This window comes from Anolis carolinensis, chromosome 1 (assembly GCF_035594765.1).
Source record: "Anolis carolinensis isolate JA03-04 chromosome 1, rAnoCar3.1.pri, whole genome shotgun sequence".
Classification (NCBI taxonomy): domain Eukaryota; kingdom Metazoa; phylum Chordata; class Lepidosauria; order Squamata; family Dactyloidae; genus Anolis; species Anolis carolinensis.
Window position 1 is genome coordinate 22,137,319 of NC_085841.1, and position 23,751 is coordinate 22,161,069.

Consider the following 23,751-nt stretch of genomic DNA (forward strand, 5'->3'; position numbering starts at 1 on the left):
TCTGAGTAGTACTTGGATGGATCAAAGAATATCAAGTGCTGTTGGCTATATTTCAGAGGATCGAAGTGGCAAAACCTCCTCCAAGTATCTCTTACCTAAGAAAACCTTACGAAATTCATGGGGCTGCCATAAGTCGACAGGTGACCTGAAGCCACATGCACATCCATAGATACATCTTTGAAAAGCCCAAGCAGACAAATTTCATTGCCTAGTGACTACCCCTCCCCCACATGTTTTCTCAAAATTAAAGCACACAGGGGCATTCTTAAGGAAACGCAGTCTTTAAAGCAGGTCACTCACCCATATTTCATATACCTGGGGAAAAGCAGTTGTTGAAAAATTATTACATTACATTTTTCTACATAAATTTTGTGTGTGTGTGTGTGTGTGTGTGTTAAACCAATTTATAAGTTGGAGTTTGCTACTGCTGGGAGCAAACTTACCTAAAAACGGGGAAAGAAGTGGGAAAAAATGCCCAGCAGAGAGGTGGTTTGTAGGCAACATACTACCCACTTGTGCTCTATCTATCATAGGCATTTAGAAAAAGCATATTATACTCGTTGTTTGGCAATTGTCTGCTCATATACTCTCTCCATCCGCAGTACTTGTTTACATAGTACAATGCATATTTGATTTATATTGCTTTAGTCAAGCTAACTTATTTTAAGCAGACTCTGTTTGGGATTTTCGTGATGTTTAAAGTTCTCTCGTTCAAGGAGCTAGGCTGCCATCTTGAATAGAAATTTTTGCAAATACAGTAGAGTCTCACTTATCCAACACTCGCTTATCCAACGTTCTGGATTACCCAATGCATTTCTGTAGTCAATGTTTTCAATATATCGTGATATTTTGGTGCTAAATTCATAAATACAGTAATTACTACATAGCATTACTGCTTATTGAGCTACTTTTTCTGCCAAATTTGTTGTCTAACATGATGTTTTGGTGCTTAATTTGAAAAATCATAACCTAATTTGATGTTTAATAGGCTTTTCCTTAATGCCTCCTTATTATCCAACATATTCGCTTATCCAACATTCTGCCGGCCGGTTTATGTTGGATGAGTGAGACTCTACTGTAATGTCTATATTTATATGTTACTTTGGCAGGTTAGAATAAACTTTGAATTTGGAAATGGATATTCTTTTCAGATTTACAGATTCCTACTGTTCTCTATTAAAATGTTAAGAAGTATAAGGATCAGTCAGTTTTGCACAGTTCACTTTTTCATGCCTTGCTACCCTCTTTCAGGAAAGGAAGCACACTAAAATGAGCAGGTTTAATAGAGCAGGTTTAAGAATGAGGCAAATCACTTTTGAATCATCTTGCTGTTCATCTAAATTCAGATAGTGTATTTCCATTCTTTACATAATTAAAGCTCAGGTGTCATAAGCTTTTCAAATTCCTGGAAATATTTGCTATATTGTAATACATTCGTTAGACAATAGAGCTGATTAGTGTAGCTAGGGAAGTGACCTTTGGTGTGCCTGCATCCTTTCTGGATGAATTAATAGTGGAAACACTCTGAGATCAATATGTGTTAGGTGACAAGAACTGAACACCGGTTCCCTGGTGCTTACAAAATGAAAGCTGTGACTGGCATTGTGAAGAAAACATTAACTGTACAGCCACAGCTATAAAGGCTCCAGTATCACAGACTCATTTGTTTGTTTTGTTTTTTGGGTTGTTTTTTTTTTGGGTTTTGTTGTTTTTTCTGTCAACTGGCAAGGGAAGGAAGGTTACAAAAAGCAAAGGTAGCTGGAGAAGGTCAGAGAAGAAGGATGGGAGGCTAATCGTATTTGGCTTAAGTTGTGGTATTGGATATCTGACTTGAAACTTCTAGAGTGGTATATCACATTATTTTTATTTTTTGTCAAGCCTTGAAGCCCATGGGCTAACCATAAGGCAAGCACAGTAGGTATGTTCACACCTCACGCTGAGCTACACATTATTTTACTGATGAGTCACAAATTGCCTAGTGTATAACCAAACACGTTAGCATTTCTCTAAATCTCACTTTTTTCTTTTCTGCCTCTCTTGTTACCTCCAGCTTCATAACGGACTAGTTCTTTCTCCAAATTCAGCAACAGCAAGCCGTGGCTTAAATATGTCACAGGGTATTCCAACAACCAACTAAATTGTGGTCTGTGATGGGATAACAACTATAATTTATGTGAGTGATTTGAGACATTGTGGTTTACTATTACCTATCCTGTAAGGTTTTTTTCTTGAAAGATCCCATCATTATAAGCCTCCTTTAGAATACAAGAGAAATTGGGGAGAAATTGCCTTTGAATTTTTGGCAAAAATATCTCAAAATATAAACAGCTGACTAAATTGTGGGATGAGTTACCCTTAATAGTTCTTGCTTCAGACAACACTGACTGAATTTTATAAAATTGTGCTCCCTTTGCCACATTTTTTCCAACTGTTTAGGAAATATCTATGCCCTGCATCCTAGGAGATATAACCAAAGCTTAGAAGCTCTTTCTATAATCATGATTAAATTAACAGCTGTTGCTCAGTAACAGTAGGTATAAACTGTGCATTGGTAAGATAGAAAACTTACAACACAGTTTGAATGGAAAGTGTGACATCATAAATCACCAGTTGGTGTCTTTAATACAAAGTGTCTTTAATGCTAAACAATTATTTGACTTGGACGAAAGGAGACACAGAGGACCAACGGAAGAGTTATTTTAAATGCAGAGTGATAGGTTAACAGGGATGCTGGTGAAGAGAACTGGATTATAGTACAGTAGAGTCTCACTTATCCAAGACTCGCTTATCCAAGGTTCTGGATTATCCAATGCATTTTTGTAGTCAATGTTTTCAATATATGGTGATATTTTGGTGCTAAATTCGTAAATACAGTAATTACAACATAACATTACTGCGTATTGAACTACTTTTTCTGTCCAAGTTGTTGTATAACATGATGTTTTGGTGCTTAATTTCTTCCCCTGATTCCTGATTGCTTGATATTATTCAGGACCCCTCTCTACCTAATGTGACCTTAAATGATTCTAATGCACTTTATCTATTTACGAATTTGTTACTCATAATGTGCACCTTGCTTATCCACTATTGCAACCTCATTGTTTTTAATCTGATGTTTTAATTATGTGTTGTGTTTTTTCACCTATTGTGTATATTTTATTATTAGTTTTTGTTTTTGTCCTTTGATGTTTTATATTTTATCATTGCTTGTATTTTCATTTTGCTGTCAGCCGCCCCGAGTCCCCTGCGGGGGAGATGGAGGCAGGATATAAATACACTTCTTCTTCTTCTTCTTCTTCTTCTTCTTCTTCTTAATTTGTAAAATCATAACCTAATTTGATGTTTAATAGGCTTTTCCTTAACCCCTCCTTATTATCCAAGATATTCGCTTATCCAAGGTTCTGCCGGCCCATTTAGCTTGGATAAGTGAGATAAGTGAGACTCTGCTGTACCAGTTAAAATACATAACAAGAGAGGATTGTTCAAATTTTGTGGATTTTTTCAAACAAAATAATAGTGGAAGTGAAATATAGGAGATGACCAGAGCTAAGGCAAAAAGGTGTGTGTGCACTTTTCATGAACATTTTTACACCAGTCACACACATGTACTTATTTTTAGTGGTCTGTCCTTTATGTAATTGCCTGTACTTCTTTTCAATTCAGGAAGCAGTGTTTGTGCTCTGATATATCACCATATCTAAATTTGGATTGGATGCATAGTTTTCTAATATCATTCAATTCATTCCATGGTTCCCTTTTGGTTGGACTTTTAAGAAAAAGAGAGAACAGTATCAGAGCACTGGCTGAGTAAGAAATCAATAATTCTCAATGTAACCCAATTAACATTATGGGGGCCACATATATTCTCTTCCTCTATTATCACCACATATTACTTTGAGTCTATTTATTTATTTATCGTGTCTGAATATACAATTACTGCACATTGAATATGTATAGTATATTTGTACCTGTATTTGAACATTTGTATTTGTGTTGAAGTCTAACCATTGAAATGGGAGAATTTCAAGCATGGCCCTGGATTCAATTAAGATTCAAATATGTCCCATTAGATACATTAAAAGAAAAAGTGGTAAAACTGTTTTTTCTTCGTGTACTCTGTGAATGCACACTAATGGAGAAGGCTGCGCCTGCGCAGGCTCCAACGGATACTCTTCCAAGCTAAAGTTTGAAATTTGGCGGTAACCCCGCCCCTCTTCCCGGAGGGTATAAAGGGCGCCCTCCGCGCCCGCTCTCCAGTTCCTTTTTTTCCGCCGCAAAGCTCACTTCGGACTCTTCGTTCTTATGTCAACCACGCGTTTTAAACGGTGCACTCAGTGTGCCGCTAAGATTCCAGATTCCGACGGCCACGCTAAGTGCCTTTTCTGCCTTGGCGAAAGCCACGTCGTCGGTACCTGCCGTTTTTGCCTGGCCTTTACAGCTCAGGCCAGAAGAAATAGAGCTGCGAGACTCCGTGCAGCTCTTTACGAAAAAACTCTTGCTCCTGAGGCTTCCACTTCCACCTCAGCCTCGATGGCGTCCAGGCCTGCTCCGTCGGTATCATCTAAAACCTCGAAAACCTCGAGACCGCGACCGACCAAACCGCCCTGCACGGTGACCACCGCTACGGTATCCACCCGGTCGGGCAAGATGGGCCCTTCATCAACTTCGAGTTCGGTGGCTTCGGCCATTTCCACTCGATCCCGCCTGGCTTCGCCGCCATCTTCTTCTGCCATGAAGATTGCCTTCAAGAGGGCTCAGGAGGAATCCAGACGGGCTCAATCTGACTCGGCAGCTGTGTGCCCGATTCCCCCGACGCCAGGAAAATCGCTGAGGGTCGCGTCGAAACAACCCCCAGCAAAGAAACGAATGATCCAGAGGTCGTCCTCCTCAGCGTCTTCGAAGAAGGACGTCCCCTCCTCTGGGCCTTCCTCTAGGAGATCCTCTCCTATACAACCAGCACAACGCCTCCGCTCCTCTTCCTCTCCTCATGGTCAGTCCTCGGATGTGGACGCTCAAGCCTCCCCCGACCGGTCGGTCAGGACAGTTATTAAGGCTCCCCAGCCGGCACCATCTCGTCTTCCGGCTCGACAAGAGCTCTTTCCCCCAGCTCAAACACCTGAGAGGGGTAGACAGACGATGCGCTTAGCCCGCGCCGCCCAGGCCTCCGCGTCCAAGGGCGTTCCTCCACAGGCGGCCCTCCCTGCTCCTGAGGTTATACCCCATCAGGACTCTGTGCTTGTTTCTCCTCCCCGGTCCCCTCAAGGGCCCGAGGAGGATGACCCCGATATCGAACGCCCCGAGTCGATACTCTCCGCCTCCGTTGTTTCTCTCGGTCTCGACCTCTCCCCGCCTCACGACGCCTACGAGGTCGACCCACCTTCCCCGACGGATAATATTCGGGCTTTCTCCGACCAGATGGTCAGAATGGCAGACGCTCTGGGGATGGAAATTAAACAAACTTCAAAGGCTGTTACCGACCCCGTTTTCAAGAGGGTTCAAGCCCAAGCCCCGCCAGCCACCTCGCTGCCTTTTCTTCCATACCTCCTGGACGTCATCCAGGCATCTTGGAAGACTCCATCTTCGATACCTCCAACCTCTAAGAAAATAGAGGCCTGGTACCGAACCGATGACGAAGCCTTGGAATGGCTCAAGCATCACCCTGACCCAAACTCCATGGTGGTAAAGGCCTCCCAATCGTCGGGTCGACACTCCAACTCCCCTGCCGACAGAGAGGGCAAACGCTTCGATGCGGTAGGCCGCAAGCTGTACTCCGGTGCTCTCCTCCTTTGCCGCATGGCAAACTACGGGGCCTGCATGGGCGCTTATCAACAGATCCTCTGGGAGAAAGCCCAACCTTTCTTCGCCAAGCTTTCTGACGAAGACCGGTCAGTCCTTTCGACCCTCCAACAGGAGGCGGACTCTCTCGCACACCACCAAATTCAAATGGCGAAGCATACCGGTGATACCGCCGGAAAAATGATTTCCCATGCGGTCGCGATCAGACGGCATGCATGGCTTCGGTCCTCAGGACTCTCTTCTTCCTCTCGACAAGTGATCGAAGACCTTCCTTTCGACACCCAGGGCCTTTTCAATTCTGGCACTGATGACAAACTTAAGTCCAATCACGACTTCAAGATTCTCGCAACAAAGTGCGGGACCGATCAACCTCAGGCTCAGCGGACCCGATGGTTCCCGCAACGGTACCGTCGCTACCCTCAGCCTTTTCGTCACCAGCCGTTTCGACGCTCGTCGAGCTCGAGTCACCACAGTCATCAGCAACAACCTCGCCGCCAGCACCAGGTCCCGAAAGGTCGGGGCAAAGGTCCTGCAGCTATGCCACAACCCCAACGTCGGGCCTGACGCCCACTCTCTCGGGGATCTTTCTATCTCCACTACTACTGCCACTACCATGCCGTTCCTAGGCCCCGACCAGATCCTTCCTCTCTGTTCTTTTCTCGACCGCCTAGCTCCTTTCTACCGCGAATGGGAGTCTATCACCTCAGATGCCTGGGTTCTTCGCATTGTCAGAGACGGCTATGCCTTGGAATTCGAAACCTTGCCACCCACGGGTCACATCCTCCACACCGATCCTTCACCGGAAATATGCGCCGAGGTCGACTCCCTTCTGGCGAAGGGCGCAATCCAGCCTTCTCCTTCCGAGCAGGACACTCGAGGTTTCTTCTCGAGATACTTTACGGTTCCCAAGCGGGGCGGAGGTCTTCGGCCTATCCTCGACCTACGGGCTCTAAACCTCTTCATTCTGCCTTCAAAATTTCGAATGGTTTCAGTGGCCTCCATCCTCCCTATGCTCCGACACGGAGACTACTTCGCCTCTATAGACTTACGCGACGCGTATTTCCACGTCTCGGTGCGTCGATCCCACAGACGCTTCCTTTCCTTCAAGCTCCTGGGACACTCTTACCAGTTCACAGTTCTCCCTTTCGGCCTCGTCACGGCCCCAAGGGTCTTTACAAAGGTGGTCGCCGTGGTGGCAGCGCACCTCAGGAAACAGGGCATTATGGTCTTTCCTTATCTGGACGATTGGATGATTGTCGCGTCCGACCCCTCATCCCTTCAAAACCATGTCTCACAGACTCTTTCTCTCCTGCAACGGCTGGGCCTTCAGTTGAATGTCTCAAAGTCTCAACTCCTCCCAACCACAGAGATCCGTTTTATTGGAGCTCTCTTCAACTCCATCACGGAAACCGCCTCCCTTCCGAAGGACAGGTTCCTAGCCCTTCAACAGCACCTTTCTCTCCTCCTCCGCAACCGCAGGATCCGAGCCCACGCGGTCCAAGTTCTTCTGGGTCACATGGCCTCCACGGTCATGGTTACCCCTTTCGCCAGATTACGTCTCAGACCTCTCCAAAGATGGTTTATAGACTCTTTCAAACCCCATCGGCATCCGAGCTCGATGTTTCTCACGATACCGAACCACGTTCGCCTCTCCCTTCGTTGGTGGCAGGACCCAGCGAACGTTTGTGTGGGACTTCCCTTCCATCCCTCCCTACCGTCAGTCACCATCACGACCGACGCCTCCAATTTTGCGTGGGGAGCCCACATGTCGTACCTCACCGTCAGGGACCTGTGGTCCACCCAAGAAAGGTCTCACCACATAAACTTTCTAGAACTATTATCAATCTTCAAAGCCCTCCGGGCGTTTGCTCGCTTTCTTCCCCACAAGTCTGTTCTAATCCAAACGGACAACGTAGTAGCCATGTACTACATCAACAAACAAGGGGGTACGGGCTCGAGAAAACTCATGGCTCTCTCGATGGACATTTGGCTATGGTGCATAGCGAGACACATAACTCTGTCGGCAGTTCACCTTCCGGGGGCTCAAAACACTCTAGCAGACTCTCTAAGCAGAATAACGACCTCCCCCCACGAGTGGCGTCTCGATCCCGAGATCCTGAAATCCGTCTTCGACGATTGGGGCTGGCCAGCTCTGGACCTTTTTGCCTCCCCCTCGAACGCTCAACTTCCTCGCTTCGGAGCGAGACTACCTCCAAACTCGACTCCGGGCTGTCTCGGAGACGCGTTTCTCCTCGACTGGACTCTCGAACCCGTCTATCTTTTTCCTCCCTTCCCTCTCATCTCGAGAGTGATAGAGAGACTCTATCTAACACCGACATCGGCCATCCTGATCGCCCCTGCATGGCCACGCCAGCCGTGGTATCCCACGCTACTCCAGATGTGTGCGGATCCTCCCCGCACTCTCCCAACTCTCTCTCATCTACTATCTTCACAGAAGGGACAGGTCCTCCACCCCGACGTCCCGTCCCTACACCTGACTGCCTGGAGGATACTTCCTTAAATTCTCTCCACCCAGACCTGCAGGCGATCCTTCGCGCCGCTCACAAACCGGCCACATCGAAGGCCTATGCTTACAAGCTGGCAAAATTCCAAACTTTCCTTCGGGACTGACGCGTCGATCCCGCCTCTACTTCGATCCCGCTGGTCATGGACTTTCTACTTTCCCTTGCGGATCGTCAACTTTCTCTGGCCTCGATAAAATCCTATCTCGCTGCTCTCTCCTGGCATTTCCAACGTCAGGGACAACCCTCTCTCTTTTCTAACAACCTCATTAAGACCTTCCTTCGAGGTTACAACAACTTGCATCCTCCAGTTCAACCTCCGACTCCCGGATGGAGCCTCGAACTCGTCCTTTCTCAACTAGCTTCAGCTCCCTTCGAACCTATGGCCTCTGCAGACCTTCACCTTCTCTCTTGGAAGACTGCCTTCCTCATCGCTATCACCTCTGCCCGCAGGCCTTCGGAACTGGCTGCTCTCCGGGTGGACGAACCCTATCTCCGTTTCCACCACGACAGGGCTGTCCTTCGCCCGGACATCACCTTCCTACCTAAGGTGGTCTCTGCTTTTCACCTGAACCAGGACATAATACTTCCTGCTTTCTTCCCCAATCCTTCTTCTTCTCTAGAACGGAAACTCCATCTCCTCGATGTCAGGAGAGCCCTCCTTTTCTACAAGGACAGGACTAAGGACATACGTAAGTCACCTAGACTCTTTGTGGCTTACGCTACCCATAAACTGGGCGAACCACTTTCTTCCCAAAGACTCTCACACTGGATTGCTCAGACCATCGAGCTCGCTTATCAGCTGGCCAAACGCCAACCCCCCTCTTCGATCCGCCCTAGATCTACAAGGGGCCTTTCCACCTCTACGGCCTTCCTGAGGGGCGTCCCTCTCGACTCCATCTGTCGAGCGGCTATCTGGTCCACTCCATCCACCTTTGTTTCACACTACAGGATGGACTCAAAGAACCTCAAGGACTCGGCTTTTGCCAGGTCCGTCCTTTCCTCCTGCCTTACCTAATGTTGTTGCCTTACTCAAACCCAGTTTTCGGGTTTATCCTTCTTACAGGCTGACCGTTGTCATCCACCCCGTTCGTAATCGATGTGCTCAGGGTTTCTTTAACATAGTGCTTGTGTACTATACTTACCCACTGCACTGAAATGTACTTTTTTGAATACTTCTCCCTCTGTTTTCAGAGAATGAGTTTATGCCTACCTCTGTATTTTCTTACAGACTATTGCCCACTTACAATGTTATGATTGTGTTCTGGATCCTAACAACAAGGATCGGTTTTTTTTGCACTATATGCTATTGCATCGCTTCTTTGACCATTGCATTTGCCGGCTTTTGCACCTTGTGCTCAATAAATGTGTTGTTTGGACACTAGACTGGTTATCGGGTTTGCTATCCCACCTACCTACACCTCAGCTTGCTAGTCTCCATTAGTGTGCATTCACAGAGTACACGAAGAAAAAGGACAGGTTGCTTACCTGTAACCGTGTTTCTTCGAGTGTACTCTGTGAATTCACACAATCCCGCCCTTCCTTCCCCACATGCAAACCTCTCCCTTTCTCGCTGCCTTTGCGGCGTAGGAACTGGAGAGCGGGCGCGGAGGGCGCCCTTTATACCCTCCGGGAAGAGGGGCGGGGTTACCGCCAAATTTCAAACTTTAGCTTGGAAGAGTATCCGTTGGAGCCTGCGCAGGCGCAGCCTTCTCCATTCGTGTGAATTCACAGAGTACACTCGAAGAAACACGGTTACAGGTAAGCAACCTGTCCGTCTTGAAGGCATTCATTTAGATTATTTCTTCTTAAAAGTTCAGTAGTGTTATTAGCATTACAATGAAATGCACACCTCTAAAAAGGGGATTCATACTATGCCATGCTGTCCAAATATATGCATATGTCTGTTGAATTGTCTACATGTTACCAAAACACATACTCTTTTTTCATGGATAAAGGAGTTGGCCTTAGAGAAAAAGTAGAAAAAGAGAGAATTAAGCTACATTGTAACTTGTGGAAAATGTAAAGTGATGGCTAGTCCAGCATACCAAAGGGAAGGTTGCTTGTGTTGTGAATTGAAGGATGCTAGAAAGAAGATTGTTTAGAGGCAAAAATATGATCTGAATATCCCCAGTAGCCTATATTTTGACCAAATGTGTGAAATGTGATCAGACAGTACAGTCAGCCCTTCTCATTCCCCGAGGCTTAGATGCAGGACCCCATAAAATGGGAAAAAATAAATGTAGAAAATTGTATTTTTCAACCTAAGAGAATGTTTTGCAAAATGACTCTGTGGTGAACATCCAGCAGTAACATACCCAAAAAGTGATTCATTTAGGGCAGTGGTTCTCAAACTTTGGGCCACAGCCCAGCAGTGGGCTACAAGAACAAAAATCCGGTCTGTTAACTTCCTCTTTATTTATTTTATATTATTAATTTTATTTCTGCTCCTTTTTGCAGAGCTGACTATTACATTGGATAGACCACATCAGCTCTAGATTATTAAATACAGTTTTCTGTGGGCAAGCAGATGGTGACTACTGGATGGCATATGTTTTGTACGAGATACTAGAGCCGATGTGGTCCATCCAATGCAATTTTCTGAATCAGCACCCCAAATTACCAAACCGAATCTGAACTTGACCAAAAACTGATTTGTAACCCTTTTAGTACTAATTTTGGAGAGTGGTTCCTGATCAAAGCGATCCCTTGTTAAAGTGGTCCCTGGTCAAAAAGACCACAGTTCCTCCAGTGAGACACTATTATCAGCTTCCACCAGAATTGTGTTGGAGGACCTAGAATTTCTTACAGAAGAAAACATTTAAATCAAATCTATGAAGAATGAAATCCACAAATGTCAAACCTGCAAATGTGGAGGGCCAACTACTGTTTTAAAATATAATAAACTAGCTGTGCCTGGCCATGCCTTGCTGTGGTTAATGGAAACCATTTGTTGACCAGGTGAATATCAGTGAATAGCCTTGCAGCCTCAAAGCCTGGCCGTTTTCTTCTTATGCGAATTCTTGTTTGGTGAGCTGGAATACAATGAAATAGGCCTGCTCTTGGAAGGCTGGGTACTTGCGTTCTCGGGGAATGTTTTTTTTTAGCCAATTTGAATTGCACTGAATAGCCTCGCTGCTTCAAAGCCTGGCCGCTTTCTATATAGGGGCATCCTTCCTTAGGCTGGTTGAATGGGACGGAGTAGCCTCGTGGCTTCAAAACCTGAGGGTTTTCTATCTAGGGGAAATCTTGGTTGGCCCGGTTGAATTGCACTGAATAGCCTCGCTGCTTCAAAGCTTTCTATATAGGGGCATCCTTCCTTGGGCAGGTTGAATGGGACGGAGTAGCTTTGTGGCTTCAAAGCCTGGGGGTTTTATACCTAGAGGAAATCTTGGTTGGCCAGGTTGAATAGCACTGAATAGCCTTGTTGCTTGCAAGCCTGGCTGCTTTCTACCTTGTGGAATACTTGGTTGGCCAGGTTGAATAGCAATTGTCTCGGTATGGCAAGTATGAGTGCTGCAATTAGCCACCTTGATTAACATTTAATGGCCTTGGAGCTTCAAAGCCTGCCTGCTTCCTGCCTAGGGGAATCCTTTGTTGGGAGATGTTAGCTGGCCCTGGTTGTTTCCTTTCTGGAATTTCCCTGTTTTCAGAGTGTTGCTCTTTATTTACTGTCCTGATTTTAGAGATATTGTTCTGTATTATTATACCACAGAAATTATATATTATATTCATAATCTTATATTAACTGCTTAAAACTGGATTATATGAGGCCCCTTCTACACTACTGTATAAAATCCACACTAAACTGGATTATATGGCAGTGTGAACTCAAGATAATCCAGTTCAAAGCAGATACTGTGGATTATCTGCCTTGGCATTCTGGGTTATATCGGTGTGTGGAAGGGCCTTGAGCCTACACTGCCATATAATCCACATGTAATCCCGATGGCATAGTGGACTAAAGCCTCGTGACTTGAAGGTTGGGTTGCTGACCTGAAAGCTGCCAGGTTCAAATCCCATCCGGGGAGAGTGCGGATGAGCTCCCTCTATCAGCTCCAGTTCCATGCGAGGACATGAGAAGCCTCCCACAAGGATGGTAAAAACATCAAAACATCCGGGCGTCCCCTGGGCAATGTCCTTGCAGACGGCTAATTCTCTCACTCCAGAAGCGACTCAAGTTGCTCCTGACACGAAAAAAAAAAATCCAGTTCAAATCAGATAATCTGTATTTTATAGGCAGTTTGGAAGAAGCCTGAGTGAAAAAGCCTTGAGCTCCAGTGTTGAGTGAGTTGCTAGGAGATGAAGTGGGCGGGGCATACCCTTCTAACTGGCATTTAGGGGGAAAACGGCCTTTCCTCGTCCTTAATTTGAACTTTATTTTTCTAGGGGGGTTTTTTTGTTTTGTTTGAAAGACATATTTTGGATGACTATGTCTTTTGTGGCCAAATTTGGTGTGATTTGGTTCAGTGGTTTTGTTGTTTACTCCATAATAAAACACACATTACATTTGTATATAGATTTTAATCTCGTTATTAGTAAATTAGGTACATCAAATAATGCATTTTGGGTAGAACCAGTGCGGGTTACTTAAGAGACGCATATATCCAGTTTTTGAAATGAGGTACAGTTCTTTCTAAGGAATCTAGCAGCTTTATGGAAGAAAGATCTGGCTATGTGTCAAATAGAAAAGTGGAGAAGAGGAAAAGAGCTTGCTGCTGATTTTTGCCAGCTGTTCCTGAAGATACCCAACATTTGTTGCTTCAGTCAGATTATTTAGAATTGCTCTTGCACACTTCCTCTCCTCTCTTAGTTTAGAATTTCAGATCGTTTAGTCCTCATAGGATAGTTTGCTAACTTCAAATAAAACCGCTGGGTATAACAAACTGGCGTAGCGGAAGCAACAGTGATGTACCATTTCTTATGCGGTGTATTTTCCTCTTTCAAAAATGATGGGAATTTAATGCCTAAGCCTCTTAGCGTCTGTCTCGTATCTGACTGACCCTGAAATTCCAGGCTGCCTTGGCTTGGTTCCACTTGATAGTTCATTCCTAGGGGCTGAATCAGATGGAGAGCAACAACTGTTGAATTGTTCTTTGTTTCCCTTTCTGTAGCCAGCTTGTAACCTGAGGAGTGTAAAATCTGCAGCTATTTGTAGGGTTTGGCTTGGGAAGTACTCCTTGTGAAATCACTTATGGCTAGAAGATTTCTGCTAGCTCCCACCATAGTGTGGTGCATAGCATGCAGCTTTGGAACTGGCCATGTGACTCAGCTGCTCTCTCTTGTGTTGTCTGCATGACCTAAACCTTCTGGGTGGATCTTTGATGAGGTAGAAATTGTGCAGCCTTTGCTTCCTGCCATTCAGACTTTTCATTGATCCTTTTCCTGTCTTTCTAATGATAACAATTGGAATGCTCCTTCCTTCCTGCAGTGAGAGGGAATAGCAACTCCTAAATCTGTTCTGCTGACTAAGGTCCCATATACATTAGCAAATAAAATCTGGTTTAATTGAACTATGGTACAGGTTTTGCATCCAGCCATGGCCCAAAAGTATTTTTATTTATTTATTTATTTATTTATTTATTTATTTATTGCAGTATTTGTATCCCGCCCTTCTCACCTACCAGGGGACTGAAAAGTATTTAGAAAATAAATCCAGAAAGCAATCCTTGAATTTGCTGCACATCAAGCACTACACTGATGTGTAGGCAAGCCCTGATATAGCCATTTCACAGACACTTAGGCTTTTCATGTTTGCGCTTTTATGTAAGAGGCACCATTTTATCTCACCATTGTATATAATAATACGTGAGCTTCCTCAGGTTTTTGTATCCTGGAACCAAATCCCAGCAAGATAGCAAAGGACCACTGTATTTCATTGTTATATAGATTCATCCAATGACGCTACCCTGTTTCCCCTAAAATAAGACATCCCCAAAAAATAAGACCTAGTAGAGGTTTTGCTGAATTGCTAAATATAAGGCCTCCCCCGAAAGTAAGACCTAGCAAAGTTTTTGTTTGGAAGCATGTCCGGTGCCTACCAAACAAACCACCATAGCATGCAGGATTGGTAAATGTACATACCAGTTGTATATGGAAATAATGGACGTAACAAGAAATTCTTTACAGAAGTCACAGTTTGTCTGGTTTGGTTATGTTGGTTTGTGATGACAACTACTGTACAGTATAGAATAAATGTTCATTTTCTTGTTCAACAATAAATGTGAATTCTTCTTCATGGAAAAATAAGCCATCCCCTGAAAATAAGACCTAGCGCATCTTTGGGAGTAAAAAATAATATAAGACACTGTCTTATTTTCGGGGAAACACGGTAGTAAGTAACACTGATGTGGTAATTATCAAGTTCATTCTTAGGGTGAGATTAATGCATGCAGCCCCCAGATGGCATAGTGAACTAAGTGACTTGAAGGTTGGGTTGCTGACCTGAAAGCTGCCAGGTTCAAATCCCACCCTGGGAGAGTGCGGATGAGCTCCCTCTATCAGCTCCAGCTCCATGCGGGGACATGAGAGAAGCTTCCCACAAGGATGGTAAAAACATCAAAACATCTGGGCGTCCCCTGGGCTACGTCCTTGCAGACGGCCAATTCTCTCACTCCAGAAGTGACTCAAGTTGCTTCTGACACAGAAAAAAAACGAGATATATCATTTATTACACAAACTGCATGTTTTTGGGAACACCATGAGTAGAAATAATAAAATTGTGGCATTCCTTGAGAATTAACTTTTGCATTAGTGCCTTAATAATACTTATTGATGAGTATCTGAAACCAGATCTGGCTTTGGCATGAAAGAAAGAATTTAAAAGCTGCACTCCTCTTTTCGCACTTACCTTTCAAATTGAAAATCACAGGAATTGTTCAGATCTTTTAAAAGCCAAGCAGCTGTAAGGAATCAACAGCACCAGGCAGCCGCTGTGGCTCTAGGTTTGCTACCCCCAACTCCCTGCCCTTTCTGAGAAGCAAGCATAGCTACCATATCTTGCTATTATTATTTGAGGTAATATAAAAGATTGGATACTTCTCTTTGTGTAGCATCATTGTGGAGAGGACAGCTAAATTCCACTCTGTCTTTTACAATATGTTTATGTGGTAAGGAGCTGACTATTATTCCTTTAAATCATAAGTGGGAAAACCTTTGGCCTTCCACATGTCTTGGCCTAAATTTCCTATCAGCCTCATCCAGCATGGGCAATGGAAAGGGTGTTCTAACTGAAACATCTACTACTTATAGCCTGCTTACTGCTATTCTTATGGGTAATTCCAGTGATAGTTGCAGCAAATGTGTCCAGTCCGGGTTATGCCTGTGTTTTAGATATTTAGGGTATACCATGGGCTCCTGGCATGGCTGGGTTATTCATAACCGGATTGGAGCTTCTTTTTTTTCTTTTTTTTTACTATTTTTTTACTGGCTTTCTGAACTGGAGACATTATTTTCAGTGTGTCTTTCTTGTTATCCTGTTTTGCTGTGCTCTGTTCACACAAACCATTTTTTCTCTTGTTACCTTATTTAAAACACATCTGAAGTATTTCTACTTAAGAGCAGGAATGTCAATTTGACCTAAAAACCGCAGTAAGAATGGAAGTGGAAAAGAGCCCTGTTTTGCAATTCTCATTGGGTTGCTTTTGGCAAATTACAAGCTAAGTCCAATATAAAATAAGAACAAGAGATTAAGGTCTTTAGTCCGTTCTCAGGATATGATGCAGGATTATTTCCCGGATATTGCGTCATAACAGTCCACAAAATAGCTCTGCAAAGCTATAGATTTGCTAGATATGTTATGTAATACTGTGGTGTCTTATTTGTGTGAATCCATGCAGTTCCTCTCTACCCTAAATGCTTTAGGCAGCCCTCTTCATTTCTGGTATTCTTTGGGGCCTGAAGTCTTCATTGACTTCGTAAGAGGGCAAGTATTGTGCTGCCCCAGTATTATTTACTTCCCTTTCTGTGATTCTTTAAAATCATTTGTGAATTCTGAAACTGTAATCTTGTGATCTAACAACTGCAAGTAGGATTTAAAGTTGCCTCTGAATCGTTTGTTATTCCAGTGAAAAATTCCTACCCATTCTTTTTATTTTATCTTTATGTTTTAATTAATGTTTTGTTAGCTTGTGTACAGGTAGAAATAGTGCATTGGCTATTTAGAGCATTCATGTACTTAACACAAGCAGTCCAGCAAATCAACAGGAAAGGGAACAAATATCAAGAAACAAAGGAAAAGTAAAAATATTAATATTGGGCTGTAAGGATGAGATGTTTCATGGTCAAGCAGCCCTTATTTTGAATGAAGTCTGTGCTCTCTTATTTATTTATTTATTTGCTACATTTATATCCCGCTCTTCTCACCCCGAAGGGGGCTTTCTTGCAGGAGACCTTTAGTAATCATTTGAAGAAGACCACTAAAGGTTCTTGTGATATCTTTTTTTTTATATTTTTAAAGAGTCAGGAAGGACAACATTTGGCATTACTGGTGTAATAATAGGTCATTTAAAATAAACTGTAGCTGTCTGCAGGCAGTGCTTTGCAAAACTGTAAAACATGGCTAAAATCAGAGCATGACTGCTTAGCAAAACTCCTAAGTGTGTTGTGACTAAATGAAGATGATAATAAGAAACCATTGGTTCCAGAAAAAAGTATTTTGAAGTTGAAGTGCCAACTCTTAGGTGGAAATTGAGGAAGCTTAGCTGCCCCTAAGGAAATCTAGGTAGCAACATAGTGTGTCTCTTGCATTAATTCAGCTGCTTACCTGACCGTCTATATCACTAGTGACATTTATCTTGCATTTTTTCTGCAATGGTATAGAGAAAAATATTCAGCTTCAATTTGTCTTGGAAACATCTGTTTTATATGTATTTCCTGTAATCTTCCTGTACAGATTTTTTTTTACAGCAGCAGTTGAAGAAAAGTGCCGTAGGCTATGCCCAGTTCTGTTTTATATCTGTTTATTGGCCAGATCAAAGCACTGCCTTTCAGTAAACCTTCTTCAAAAGGTATTACTGTGTACAGAAATGTTGCCCCTTCCCTTCCTTCTGTGGCCCCCCTTTGAAGCTTTAAAGTAGATTCCTTCAGGTAGCCACAAAATCATGGCCTTCAGACATAGGTACACTTTGGAATTTGTAGAGCTGGCAGTTTGGAAACCTAGTTGATGGTTCTTGGGAAGATTTGGCACTGCTGTACAATTACAGTTAATGATTTTACAACCAACAGACCTATCTCTTGAATGACTGGGTACTCCAGTTTTTTTATTCCAAAGAATGCCCAAAACTCATTTAATACAGTAGAGTCTCACTTATCCAACATAAACGGGCCGGCAGAATGTTGGATAAGCGAATATGTTGGATAATAAGGAGGCATTAAGGAAAAGTCTATTAAACATCAAATTAGGTTATGATTTTACAAATGAAGCACCAAAACATCATGTTAGACAACAAATTTGGCAGAAAAAGTAGTTCAGTACGCAGTAATGCTATGTAGTAATTACTGTATTTATGAATTTAGCACCAAAATATCACGATATATTGAAAACATTGACTCCAAAAATGCATTGGATAATCCAGAACTTTGGATAAGCGAGTGTTGGATAAGTGAGACTCTACTGTATAAGAGAATCTGACAATCCTGGAGGAAGCGACTGTAGATTTTTTGAGCTTTTTTTTTTTAGCATACAGCTTTCATTATGGGAGTAGAATTCAAAGATGTTGTCATGTTAGTATGTTAGTCTGAAAAATCAGTATGCAAAGGGTGCTTGTAGTACTTTAGAGGTTAACTGTAAAACACAGCAAACCTAAGGAAGTTAGCCTTGAAAAATCATTTGGATGACCACAGTGGCCTACCTTGCTTTATTCCCTTCTGATTAGAAAAAAAATCTGCATTATTTATGTTAATTGTTCCTTAAACGGAAATGGCCCTCTCTGGAAGCCAAGCATCATTACATGGATACACAAATAATATGTTACCAGCACTCAAAATTCCAAATGCTGTTGTTGAGAAGAATGTGCTCTTCCCCACTGCAAAGATTGTTTGACATCTGACAGTACTAGTCATTTGTGACACAACAGTTTCCACACATTCAAACATCCCTGCGTTAATTTGTTGTACCTTTTAAAACTTTTATTTTATTACTTGTAATCTTTAGGGCAAGGACATGACCCATCAGATGTTGTTAGACTGATCCCTCACCATTAGCCATGGTGGCCAATGCTGATGAGAGCTGTAGTCCAGTACCATTTGGAGGGGCACATTTTTTCTCATCACTGCTTTGGAGGAAAGAGTGATCTCTCTATTGTACTATATAAGCAGTAGGGAGATCTCTCCATGCTCCAATATCAAAACTGGCAAATAACAGCTGAACTGCTGCTTTATTCTTCCCTGTTGTGTTCCTTCTTTTGTGAAGCCTTTTTCAATTTTTTGTCCCTCTGATTTCCTGTCTACCCTATATACACATCATCAAAACAGTTTAGTTTAAAAAAATCTGCTAAAAAACCCTGAGTTGACTTATCTCCTGGTCAGTGTGATTACTTCACCTTAACTCTAAATAAAAAAGGAACCATCCCCTTCTCTCAGTAGAGTGGTGAAAGGCAAGAGCTTAATCCATACCAAGAAAACCTAAAAGAAGCACCAACCTCCTCTACTCCCTCGATTGTGGCTCTATTTTTGGCCATTTTGAATATCTGGGAGAGAAACACCAGCAGCAGTCAGGGGCAGGTGGCCTCCTAAAAACATTGGTGTTTTTCCCAGAATGTGGAATTACCTTCGACTTATCCAAGAATCGTAACAAAATCTGTAATTTTGTCCCCCCTCCAAATCTCTCCATGACTTATACATGAGTATACACTGTGAGATTTTTTAAACATTCTCCTTTTGATAATGATGTGATCCTTGATAGTTCTGTATTGTGGAGACAGAAAATGGGCTAAAATCATGTAAGGCAGAGCAATTTTCTCTTCTGAAAATCCAGTTTTCATGAAATTAATTAGTAATATAACAGATATTGTCACACTGGGCAATTTTGTAATAGCAGTTGAGGGGTGGCCATCCCTAGTAAGCATATGTAGTAGGTATTGATTGCAAATATGCATCAATATATGAGTTCTAACATACAGTACACATTATTGAAACCTGCTAAATTGCATTCCAATTAATTTAAGATATTCCCAGAAAACCATATCTAATTCTGAAAGGATCTCATTGAACAGGGAAAATTTGAATGTGTGATTCACTTTGTAACCTATAGGTCTTGATAGGGTTTCTCACATTTGTAAAATGGAGATGGTGGGAGGTCCTGTGTTGTGTAAATTTCGTGATTCATCCACAAAGCATAATAGGATATTTTACAGTCTAGCTATGGCGCCTTTGCTTTATGGTTTCAGCTATAAAGGTTCCTACTGTTAGGTCTGGCAATTCTCTGTTTTGCTGTCCAGGTGGTGGCCATCTCATAAGCACTTCAGGGCCTTGTTAAGGTATATATTTAACAATAAAACTCTTCTTTCCACATAACATTATTCCATTCTAAATTTACAAGTTGGAATAGAATACCTTCCCATCCGTTTCACATTACAGCAACATATTGTACACCAATCTAGGCATTCCATGCTTACACCCTGAATTATAGCGGAGTGATTAAGGGAGACTTTTGAGTTAAAATCTATCGTTTCCTTATGTGCCAACTTCCTTTATTTGTCCTTGATGGGTTCTTTCTTGTAAATCTTTCTCTACATGCAAATGCATATTGAAGATAATTATATGTCACTTAATCAGGTAGAGAGAACATGCGAGGGTTATCCAGAAAGTAAATTACGTTTTGGAATTAAAAATGAACAAAGTATAGGAGAAAACATATACCATCAATGGGACAGGGCCACGGCCTGCATTATCTGATGGGATATGTGAGGATCTGTGGCTAAAGAGGAGCCCCAGCGTGGTAAGGGGCAACCCCCCCCCCCCCCCCAGTGATGAGGTGGAAAGAATCTCTAGGTACTCCAGTGTGGTTCTGTGGCCAGCTTCCAGCAGAAGGTGATCATAGAGTTGTGTTGGAAGGGGTCCTCAAACTCTTTAAGCAGAGGGCTAGTTCATTCCCCCTCAGATTGTTGGCGGCCCGGACTATAATTTGAAAAAAAAACATGAACGAATTCCTCTGCATACTGGACATATCTTATTCATAGTACAAAAAAAATCATAAAATAACAATACAATATTTAAAATGAAGAACATTAACCAATATGTACTTACGAGCATTTCAGTGGGAAGTGTTGGCCTGCTTTTGGCTGATGAGATAGTCAAGTTAATTGGAGTTTTGTTGTTGCGAGCCTTCAAGTCGACTCTAAATCTAAACTTTAGGGCATGGGCTGGGTAAATTACCTTGGAGGGCCACATCTGGCTCGCAGACCTTAGTTTGGAGACTCCTGATCTAGAAATTCTTAGAGAGGTGTTCTCTCAGATTTTTTAAAAAACCCTTTATTTGTGGTTTCCACTTTCACAGTGGTCTTGTGCACATGTGGGGGGCTGACAGTACTTTCATAGCTATGGCTCTTTTCATCTTCATTTTATTCTTTTCAGCAGTTGGGGCTCAAGCGAAGATTATCTTTACCAAGGAACCATACTCCCAGGATGCCTTACATGGCCGTGGTGCCATCTTGCGTTGTGAAGTAGAAGACCCAAGTGACACAGAGTTTGAATGGCTACAGAATGGGATCCCTGTTCAGGACACCGAACGCCGTTTCAAAGAAGGGAGCAACCTTCAGTTTACGTCTGTCGACCGGCAGCAAGATGGCGGGAACTTCCAATGTGTGGCCAGGAATGTAGTGACTGGAGAGGAAGCACGGACAGCAAATGCATCTTTCAACATAAAATGTGAGTGCCAATTTGGGCTTGGTTTGACTGCCACCAGTATGGTTCAAGCCAATGTGACGAATGAACGGGAGAGGGAAAGAAAAAAGAGATACACAGACAACTTTCATAGAAGTCAACTGGTATCTACTGAATGGTGTAAATGAAATGGCATATTCCTAGGAGTCTCGATGTAGCACACATAGCAGAGGTTTCCAAACATTTCATGTTTGTAATACACTTTTTAGACATTCATGCATTATTTTGCTACACAATAATTCAGTTTTATTAGCAAACCGGAGGTTAAATCAACATCTTATAAGTGAAACAGACACATACATAAATTGTAATAACAAAATATATGTGCACATGAAAATCTTCATTTCTATTTTTTAAAAATATATAATTTATTGCTTATTTCACATAGACTCAGAAGCAACACACCTGCACACCGCAGCTGACACACTAATGTGTCACGACACTCTGTTTGGGAAGTTCAGTTTTATACTATCTACAAATGTAGAAAAATAGCTCCATAGAGATGCTTTCATCACACTGGTGTAGTAAACCTATTGTCGAAAGTCTGAATCCCTATTCTGAATGGCATTCTAAGGGCCATTTCCTTCTGCCATAGTTGTGTCTGTGATTTGGAAGTCAGTACGTAATATATGTTTGCCAGACTCTTGATTTTTCTATAATTATTATTTATTTTTATCCCACTTCTCTCCCATGGGTGGGATTCAAAGTGGTATACAAAATTAAAACAGCAAAAACAAACAACATGAAATACTAAAAAAAATCATACACCAATTAAACAAGTAACACCATATATACCATATTTAAAACCAATTAATTAATTAAGATATAAATCATTAAAATTCCCTAAATCTCAGGCCACTGAGGTTTTTTCATAAAACACTTATGTTAAGCTCCTAGAGAACTCCATTTTCTTTATTAATACTAATTAATACTTTGAAGAGGAGGCTACCTGTTATGTTACCACCTATGCCATGAAACCTCATGAAGGTAATGAGGTATTTGTATGAAAGGTAAATGTAATTGCTAGCTGGCTGGAAGATGAGTGGTGAACAGTTTGATGTTTTAAACATAGGGTACATACAAATAAGCTTAATGTTGAAGGCAATTCCACATCCCTGATGTCATGTGTATAACTATGACTCCTCTTTCCTGGCTGCATTGTTGTCGCTCTCTCCTTGCCTTCTCTGCACAGGGCAAGTGAGTGAGCAGGGGTATATAAAGACAGAAGCATCAGTTATAGGGCTATTACTGGCACTTCAGTTTGGGAATCTTTTTCCCACACTCCACTTCTCCTCATTAAGAGAAATCAGAGGCAGATGAAACTGACTCCTAGACCAGTAATTACATGAGGAGATTTTCCTTGTTATCTCTGGTAAGACATTCTCAAAAGTATAGATACTTGAGTATCACTGTAGTTCATGATGTTAGAGGTATTCATTGCTTCCAAGTCATTAGCAAGAAGATGAGTTGAGGCAAAAAATCCTATAAAGCCATGCAAAGTTTAGCTTAAATTATCAGTAGAAAACTTCTCACATTTTGGGCTGAGTTGCCAAAAAGGGAACAAAATGTGGGAGGAAAACAAAAACAAAGCCAAGAAAGCAACAGTTAGTCCCAATATTGAGCAACTGAAAACGTTTTTGAAAAACATTTCTTTCTTGAAGGCAGACTGATAATCTTTGTGCACTTTCCAACTAGTTCAAAAGAGGGCACAGATTAATTAGTTTTCTTACTCAAGAAGTAATTACAGACTTTCTGGAATAAATCAAAGAAAGGCATTTTAAGAATTTTGCTTTTAATCTACCTTTCTTAGGAAAATACACCATTTTTGTACATTCATAAAGCCATATTTGTAATTGGTTACACAGCAGTGTATGTTGTATTATACTGATTATTATTGCACAATTAAATGCATCTCTTGAAACATATACAGTAACTGCATTTTCTTCACTGAGATCACAGGTATGTTGCGTGGGTTCTGAAAAAAAAATGCTGATCTGCCTTAGGCAAAAATAAAAGAATTGAATAATTATTTTGACCTGGAGCATGAAACATATGGTAAATGTTCCTTGATAAAACTGAACACGTCTAGGTAAAAGTGATGCTCAGATCAGAGGCTAATACATGCTATTTTTTATTTCCTGAAGGAAATGAGATGTATATATGGGTAAAGGGATATGCCTTCATGTGCACTGCCCCATCTAGATTGTAATTGTTAAGGAAGCAGATGCCAGTTCCTAAAACTTTATGTCACTTTTTAGTAACCTGGACTATATTTACTTCAGTCCCCATTCTTGGTTCAAGGTGAGACCAGGCTAAAAGGGAGCCATGAGGGATTTGCAAGGAGCTCAATGCCAGCATCCGAGAGTGTGGTGGGGTTGGTATGCACCTTTAGATTTAGCACTACAAGTGTAAATCCTCTTGTCTGCCACAGCTGATATTTGCCTCTCCCTTCTAACACACCTCTGCTGCACTAGGACATAAGGATTTGACAATCTCATTAGCACAGCCCAGCTGTGCTGTTGAAGTGTGATCAGATAACACATACAATAAC

At 42.3% G+C, this 23,751-nt stretch overlaps 1 protein-coding gene across 2 annotated transcripts in view; it reads left to right on the top strand.

Annotated features, from left to right (window-relative positions):
• The window catches only part of ptk7 (protein tyrosine kinase 7 (inactive)), a 122,062-nt gene that overhangs the window by 71,641 nt on the left and 26,670 nt on the right, over window positions 1-23,751 (top strand). The window contains exon 2 of one of the 2 annotated variants that reach the window (XM_003217525.4): window positions 20,892-21,185. In XM_003217525.4, coding sequence (XP_003217573.2) covers window positions 20,892-21,185 — 294 coding nt within the window. The remainder of the gene's footprint in view (window positions 1-20,891; window positions 21,186-23,751) is intronic. The other variant, XM_008104911.3, reaches the window with a different exon arrangement.